We start from the raw sequence: 8,339 nt of genomic DNA on the forward strand, positions 1-8,339 counted from the left end.
CGCCGATCCACCGGCCGGTCCGAAGGCCGTCAGCGCCTCCGCGAGCACCTCCGCCCGCGGAGCCCGGCCGGGGCTCTCCGCGCCGTGCGGCGTGCCGCGCTGCCGCGTCTCCCTCCAGCCGAGCTCTGAACGAGCCGCTCGCCCGCTGCATCGCTGCGATTTCCTCYTCTTCGTCCCGTGGGAGCTTGTTTACCCCGCACCTCTGCCCTCCTGCCAGCTCTGCGTTCGTCGTTAAGCTTGTGGATCTTTATTGACCCCAAATGATTCATTTGCTTGTGCACATGCACCCTCACATCAGCAGTAAAATCAAGGCTCTCCCTCGATGATCTCCGTGGTCAGGGTAGCCCGGTGGCGGGGTGGTGTCGGCAGCGCCTGCGCTTCTGCGCGAGAAACCAGCTTTACCGCCTCTTGCTGTGCTCACGGCAGCGTCAAAACGTACCYGACGTGCAAAATCCCTGTTTGCGGGTGCAAATTTTGCAGAAGTAAACGCCAGGGCTTTAGGGCAGATGGAACAGTGCTGACAAGGAGCATCCTTGGCTGCAGCAAGCCCAGTTTGTCGCACAGAGGAGAAGCTGCTGGCTCTTTCCCAGCCCCGCATGGAAGAGCAAAAAAATGAAAAAATGAAAAAAGAAGATTGGATGGAAATGAACTTTAAAAATCTTAACATTTTCAAAAATTGAGATATATCTGAATGCTATTTCAAGAAAAATGAGACACGATCCAAAGTTAACATGAATGACATAGAAATAACCTCCCAAATTCCCTAAATGTTAATGAGTGTGGCGGAGGCGGAGGCTCTTTAACCTGCAGTTACGCACTGCTTTCCTGGCTCTGCAAGAGCGTCTCACCTCTTCTGCTAACAGTCCATAGGACATTTCTCATTCCAGAGGGCAAATGTTTGGCAAATTATTAATCAAAACCCTCTTTTTATTGATTATGCAACTTGATATTTGCCAGAAGCGTTCTGCTCCATCTCAGCTCAGACGCCTCCGGCATAAAATGAAACCTATTCCTGGAGCGCGAGAAGCGTTTCAGGAGCGTCTCGGTCCGGAGAAGAGCGCAGGCGAGGAGGCGCGAGCCGGGGCAGAGCCGCGCGTGCTCCGGCCCGGGGCCTCCCAGCCGGGTCCCTGCGGGCTGCGTGCGGAGCAGGAGGGGGCAGACAGCGAGGCTGGCGGGGGACGGAGCTGAGCCGAGGCACAGCAGAGGGACCTCCGTGGCTGGCCGGCCGCTCGGGGTGGTGGGCGGCTGCTGCAGCTCCCGCTCGTGCTGCCGCCTCTCCGGAAAGCGGAGAGCAGGACCTAGCGGCGCGCGTTTTAATTAGTGCCTCGTCTCTGATGCAACTTGACATCTTCATTTAATTTTGTTTGCAATATTTGTGTAGAGGAGAATGATAATGTAATATAGTAATGATCATTCCTGAGACAGTCACTTATTCAAAATATTACTCCTGTTTAATCAGCGCAGTCGAGTGATTTATTGACTTGCATAACCAATCTTGTCTGGCGTTTCGCTGTAATTAAAACAACTACACTTCCAGAGTCCATCTGCATACAATAAATTGTAAGAAGCGCTGTCAGGGCCACATGAGCTCTGCAGCTCCGCGCGCGGGGCGGCCGGGTCCCGGGAGGCGGGCAGCCGCGCGCTGCGCAACGCGGGCACGGGGCAGCAGGAGCGGTGGGGCGTCGCGGGCGCGAGCTTGGCGCCGTGCTGCCCGCCGGCGCCGCTGGCCCCGCTCCTGCTCCTGCGGGCTGTGTAGGGGTTGGAGACTTTTTCGTGAGTCAAATCTCAACAGCTAAAGCCCCAAAGCCTTCTAGAAAGTGTTAGCGGAACGTGTCAGCTTTTCCTCGGGAAAAGCACAACTGTCAAAACGCAGAGACTCTGCCAAAAGCCCCTGAAAAGCGCTGGCTGAAAACCGCCGAGAGAGAGAAGCCAGTCCAGAAGGATCCATTTGGGTGCTGCCAGCCTTTCTTGGACAAAAATGCTAAATATTTGGAGGAAGGAAGACAATTTCCAGGAATTTTTGTTTCCGAAAGCTCAGTTTCTCCCGACGAGCCCTGAGAGAAGGCGCGTGGGTACCGAGCGGTTTGCTYGCGGCTGGTTCAGCTCCGCGGCGGCGGCGAGAGCGGCTCCGGCGCCCGCGGCCCCGGCGCCCGGCCGGGCGCCGCCTCCTCCCGGCTTCCTGCCTTTCATTAGCGCCGCGTCTCCCCTCTGACTTACCCGGCGCTCGGTGGGCGAAGCGCCCTGGGCTGGCGCCGCTGCCAGCGCCCCGAGGAGGGCGGCGGGGAGGCCCGGGGTGCCTGCTCCGTGGCTAGCCCGCCGCGGCTGCCTTGGAAGCACCGAGCGATGATGTATGGCTTAGCACCCAGGGGGTGAATGATACTTATTTATCTGTGCCATCAGCATGACTCCAGCAACAGCAATGCCTCGTTTTTCACACTTAGCTTTTGCTTTAACATCTTAGTTCACTTCAATTACGGCGTATCTGGTAAATAATAATGTAATTCATTACTATGTTTTGTTCCCTCCATATTTTATTTCCTTGCACGAGAGTTGTGTGTGTTGGGGGCTGTTCCGTTTTGCACATATTTTTAAGAGGACTGCACGATGCACACTGATGCAGAAGCACGGAGCAAGCCTTGCAGCCGCTCAGTCGTGTCCCCCACCGCCCGCAGACCATCTCGAGTGAGCCCGGCTGCCGGGCTGCCGGCTCCTTCGCTCCCGGGGTTTTCTGGGCGGAAGGAGGGCATAGGATCACTTAACATACGCTCAGCAACGTGCCGGCATTGCTGCGGGCAGGCACCTGCTTTCCCAGCTTTCGCTTTCTTTTCGGTTCTCTCCAAGTTCACCGGGGGCTCGGGAAGCGCAGGGGGCCCGGGCAGCGGCGCAGCCCCGGAGAGCCGCTGTCCCGTGCGCACGGCCCCGCGCACGGCTGCGCCCTCGGCACCGGGAGCCAAGCGCCTTCTCCGGGCCGGCTCCAGCCTCCCTCCTTCTCGGCAAGATGCGATTGCCACCTACAGTCCCTGCTCCTGCACTTCTCCTTCGGCAGCAGGGAGCATCCCGYGCTCGAGCCCCCGCTGCTCCTCGCATCGGGATGTGCCCATGAATCCGCAAAAGCAAGCGAACCTGCGCTCCCCCGGGGCCCCGAGCTGCTGCCGCTCCGTTATTATTTATTATTCGCATTGACTTTGATTGTAGCAGCCCAAGTAGCTTTTGTGATGCTGGTGGTTAAAGCAGAAAGGGCTCGTTTGACCTGTGCGTGGAGCACGTTTGCTCTGGGTACAGCAGAGTGCAGAGACACCGAGCCCCACCGCGCTCAGGRCTGCCCGCTTTCGCCGCAGAGATCCAGCCGAGCCTCGGCCGGGCGCCTGCGTGTCGCTGCGGGTGCTAACGCGTCGCACTGGCCTGGGCTGCCAGGGTCTGGAGAGGAATGAAATAGGAGAGGTAGAGTAGATTTGTTTAATGTGTCCTGACCCCAATCAATTCACAAATATTCCAGGGTATTTGAGGCACAAATCAGCAGAAAAATTGCTGATTCAGATCATAAAAAAAACAATTGAAGGCTGTGCTGAAGTGGAAATTACCTTCTTCATAGGGGAAAATAAGTTAGGTGCATCTCTATTGCTCGGAAGTATCTACATCACCTTGAMCCCAGCACCCAGGCACCTAACACGCTGCAGACCTTGGCTTAGTTAGTATTTGGTCTTTCACTACATGCAGTAAAAGAAACCTAATGCATGTGCTAGGTTTTATTTCTGCACACAGCACCGAGGATAGAGGAGACATTTACAGTATCTCTTCAAGCACGGGAAGACACGACCGTGGCCCCCAGCAGCCGCACGCTCCCCTGGGCTGCCCCCGCCCTGCAAAGCCCTCGCTGGGTGCAGTGCATGCAGTGCGTGCTGCTCTCCCTACGGCCTGATTTCACTGCCCAGGAGATGTGGATCCCAGGCAGCCCTATCCCTGTCAGTGACTAGAAATTAGCAGCTTAGCCCTAAGCATCTTTTTTTCCCTAAAGATGCTTGTCTAAACCTGATTTTAATCGGTCTTTACCAGCTGCTCCTGCTTCTGCCCTTTGCAATTTATTTTGCATGCAACTTAGAGCAGATAAAGAAAATCTATCTGATTTTCTCCAGTGTCAAGCATCTTTTAGCTGGAGATAGCATTTTTGTGTTCTAAAATATGGTACTAGCTCCTCTAGCCTAGCAGTCCCTTCCTTTCTTTGGGATTTATAGTGACAGAGAGGGCGTACTCTAATCTCCTCTTCTCACACCCTATTTCTTTCCCTAAGAACCACTAAGCTCCTCCAGTCTCCTGTATCATCTCCGTTACGGGTAGAGTTCCTCGCTGGCTTATGCCCTGCTCAATGCTATTGAAGTCCAGGGCAGTGCCGTGCATCCGAATCAGCRCGGATTTTCTTTTCCCTGAATAGCCTGTTTCATGCATGCTCTGGGGAAGAGAGCCAAGCTCACCGAAAGAATAAAATCCTTCCAAACGGGATTTTAAATATTTCAGATAAATCTTACTAATGGTAAATCTGGCTGTTCACAGCCAGCACTTTATACAYGGGATTTGACCTTTTATTATGTTAATTGCTCGTTTGATGCTGTTGACAATCCTCTTTCAGCCTCTCCATTTCCTCCTAGGGTCCCAATCAGCCGTTGTGCGAGCCTTGCGATGCCACAGATGCCACATCGCTGGGACKCTTGGCGTTGTCACACACCTTGCCCTGTGGTTGCAGGTCTCTGCCCKTGTATTCAGGCAGGGCGGCCAAGGAGGGCATTTGCCTGTGGGGCCCGGGGCAGGCGAGGAGCCACGGGAGCAGGGCAGGCTGCGCCAGCTCCTCGGGCACGGGAGCAGCCTCTTCCTCTGGCCCGTCCTAGCAGAAGGGGAGAAAAGGGAGAAACTAGATGGTTTATCTGGGATATTGCAAAAGATGCTTGGTTTCCTTACTCTGCATTCCCTCTCCTGGCTCCTGCGGATGCCAGGCTGGCTGGTGGCAGGCAGCGCGGGCAGAGCAGGTGAGCAGCCGGCGCGGTGCAAATCTTCATGTGCTCGTGTGCTCCTCTGCAGCTCTGCTTGCACACACAAAAGCTGCACCCAGAGCGTTTGTGCAGGCACGAGCCTCGGTCCCTGATGTTTACAGCAAGGGCAAATCATGCTGGGAGCAGATGTTTCTGGCCTGCATTTGAAGTCAGTTCTGCTGTGCAAATAGAGTGGGATTGAAAACCAGGGGAGAAGGCAAGGAACTTCCTCAGGGTCTTCGTAAAGAAAGAAAAGCAAAAATATAACTAGTCTTGGAAAAAATACTCTGGAGAAACTTATTTTGGTATTTCACCTCCAGCCTGTCTGGGACTTGTCRGCAGCTGACAAGGAGCAAATAAAATGGGCAGATGTTTTCAGCTGTTTCGAGAGAGAGCCGGGACTTGTTCTTCCTCTGTCACTCAGCTCCTCCAGTCTTAATAGACGGTGCAAAGCATAAAAATTCACCTGCTCCCTGTCACTTGTAACTGCTGCGGTGGGAAGTCTAGGAGAGCACCCAGCCAGCAATTAAGTCATCAACAGCACTTCTATTTTGCTGCTTTGTTTATTAGAGGTAGCTGTTAGCAGCGTGTGCTCCCTTCTTGCACCGGCATGGCCTGGGCGAGCCGAGCGCAGCGCTCCCTCGAGCAGCTTCGACTCGGCAATGCCTGCACGGCGTTGCAGCGCTCGCGGGGTCCTCGGGGACTTCGGGGTACTGCGGCTTCCAGAGGCGCACGCGGACATCTCCCGTGCTCCGCGCTCTCGCCGGAGGCGCGGGGCTGCAGCGAGTCCAATCTCCCCCGAGCGCCGCGGGGAGCCCCGTGCACGGTGCCGCCGGGACCGCCCTGCTTGCAGGTAGGGCCGGCGCGCCGGAGCGAGACCCTGCGCTTGCAGCCCCAGCCCTCTGCGCGAACTGCTAACAGCTCGCTCCGGAGCAGGGTTGCTTCTCCGATTGCTAATTTAGATTTTCCTGCCATCCCACACAGTGGAATCAGGGGAAATAAAATTACAGACTTATTCACTCTTTTTGTGCAACTGATGTGCTGATTACCTGTCAATCAAGGAATTGCATTAACATCTGACAGTGTGTGCATAACAATTACCCCCATCAAATTAAGGAAACCTTTCACACTCAGAGACAGAGAGAGGGAGGAAATTCAATCAGCATAATTAGTTCAATCAGAAAAAGAGCTTCTTTTCATCAAGAACGGGGAAAAYGCACAGCAAAGGCAGGGCGGGAAACAGGTATATCTCAGGACTGAGAGGTTGGCTCATGCAGAAACATTACTGGCTCTGCACGGCCAACAGCTTCCTTTCTGGCTGCAGGTGATGCAAATCAACCAGCCTCTGCATTTCCTTCCCTCTCTGGGTTTTTCTTTTGTAGCAGTTGAAATCCTTCCGTTCCTGGGAGCGCCCCTTCCTCGGGGCTCAGCAGCAGCAGCCTGGTGCAAGCTTCAGTCTTGCATGGCCCAGGGAGGCCCCAGCCGGTCGTGGAGATCCAGGTGCCCTTGCAGGAGGACTTTGCTCGTGCGTCCTTCTGCCTCTGGGTGCAGGGGGGATTATTAATACTAACTAATAACAAGAGTGAGGAAGAAAAGCTCCGCTGGCCGTAATGCGAACGAAGATGGGCTGGCACAGCTCTTGGTGAGGAGCGCGAGCGTGCTCCCGCACCTTCCCTGAGAGGAGCATCGTGCATGGGAGCATTGCAGGACCCCTGCGAGTCTGGGAAGGATAACGGCACCGTCATCCCGGCTGCTGAAAACGAACCCAAGCATCGTCTCCCGTGTTGCTCTCGGAGAGGCCCGGCCGGGAGGAGAGCCCAGGAGAGCGCTGCAGCGCGCTACCCTGCAGATGGCTTTCAGGGCTTTCCCGGTTCAGTGTATTTGCACTCTGGCACTTTTCAAGGGAGACGTTTCCTCCCCAGGAGACGGTGCCAGTTAACAGGATCACAGCTGCTTAACAGTGATAATTTATGCACCTCGGGGCCACCAGTCTCACCCTCTGACCTGCTCTGGATCCATCACTCCTGCTGTCTCCCTCCGTTAGCTCCAGTGATTGGCGCCATCAGAGAGGTTGTCGCCGAGGATGAGGAGCAGTGAACCAGAGACTAGACTTCAGGTGTTTTCACCGAATGATGCAGCAGAGAAGTGCAGCACAGCTGGAACGAGCTAGAGGGGGGACGTGGAGCCTGGTGACTTCTTGTAAAGCTGGCGAAAGCTGGTGAAGTGACAGAGGGGAGCTTTGCAGGCGGGTACGAGATGTGACTMCTGCGTTTTTGCTGAGTTAATTATTTTATAATTAGTTGAAGACCAAGGGTGTTCTTGCCACTGAGACAGCGGCAGTGGGAGAGCTAGCAGTGGCCAGTCCAGGCTACTGTCTCCTGCACCAGCGCTCTGTCGATGGAGAACACGGTGCCGATTTTCCAAGGCAATGGCTTTTGCCGCRGGCAGATCTCGCTGATGTCCGCTATGAGCCGTTCCTGGGCTGTGGCCGCGGCCGATTGCCCGGGGAGCAGCCGGGTCGCTCGGGGGTCTCTGCGGTTTGCCGCGTCAGAGGGTGTCTGTGGCCAGTCCTCCTCCTCCCCCGGGAGGATCCCGCTCCCTATCCCACATCGGCGGATTGCTAACCCCACTCGCTGCTCGGCTCAGCCGAGCATTCCCTTTTGTACGCGCACGTGGGAACAGGCATGCATGTATGACTGCAGCAATGCACACTTAACCTTGCCCGTGTCATTTAAGTGCCTGGTTTTGAAGAGTTAGCCTCGTGGGAAAACCCACACTCCTTGGAAGAGCTATGCCAACAGTCAAACACTCCCAGCCGGAGCGRCCCTCCGGATGCTGTCGTGGGAGGTAAATGCCATCAGCCCTTGATCAGTGCCTTCAGACTCGGGCTCGGTGGTTTTCTAGCTTGTGAGCACTGAAATCAGTAATCTCATCAGTAGTAGCAGCTCTGCAGCAGTGCGGGCTGTTGGCCTCCTCACGAGTGGAGAGAAGATGTGCGGTGGGAAATGGAATAAGCCAATTTCAGAGAAAATATCCTGTGTTACTAATGTACGTGACCCCGGCAGCAAAGTGCTATGCACGAAGAGCGGTCGGGATTTCAGCCCATCAGGCAACAAACAACCGTGCTGTGGCTGTTGTGGCTCATCAAGCAATGGGCCTGAACATGCTCCCTCAAAATTATTCCCTTTTAAGAGAGAAAATCTCCTGCACAGCTGGATTCAGCCTGTGAAGCTCGGGGAAAACCTCTCGTGGCGTGTTCTCCAGCAGAGGTGAGCGGGGATGGGGAGATGGTGGACAGGTGCTGGGCACAGGGGCATC

At 55.3% G+C, this 8,339-nt stretch overlaps 1 protein-coding gene across 1 annotated transcript in view; it reads right to left on the bottom strand.

The window, feature by feature from the left end:
• The window catches only part of GRIK3 (glutamate ionotropic receptor kainate type subunit 3), a 213,708-nt gene that overhangs the window by 176,145 nt on the left and 29,224 nt on the right, over positions 1-8,339 (bottom strand). Inside the window, exons 4-6 of the mRNA XM_085313244.1 lie at positions 4,721-4,876; positions 4,330-4,446; positions 2,664-2,728 (exon numbers count right to left, since the gene is read on the bottom strand). Coding sequence (XP_085169370.1) covers positions 2,664-2,728; positions 4,330-4,446; positions 4,721-4,876 — 338 coding nt within the window. The remainder of the gene's footprint in view (positions 1-2,663; positions 2,729-4,329; positions 4,447-4,720; positions 4,877-8,339) is intronic.

The sequence above is a fragment of the Rhea americana genome, unplaced genomic scaffold (assembly GCF_003343005.1).
Source record: "Rhea americana isolate MKP2758 unplaced genomic scaffold, rheAme1 scaffold_380, whole genome shotgun sequence".
Classification (NCBI taxonomy): Eukaryota; Metazoa; Chordata; class Aves; order Rheiformes; family Rheidae; genus Rhea; species Rhea americana.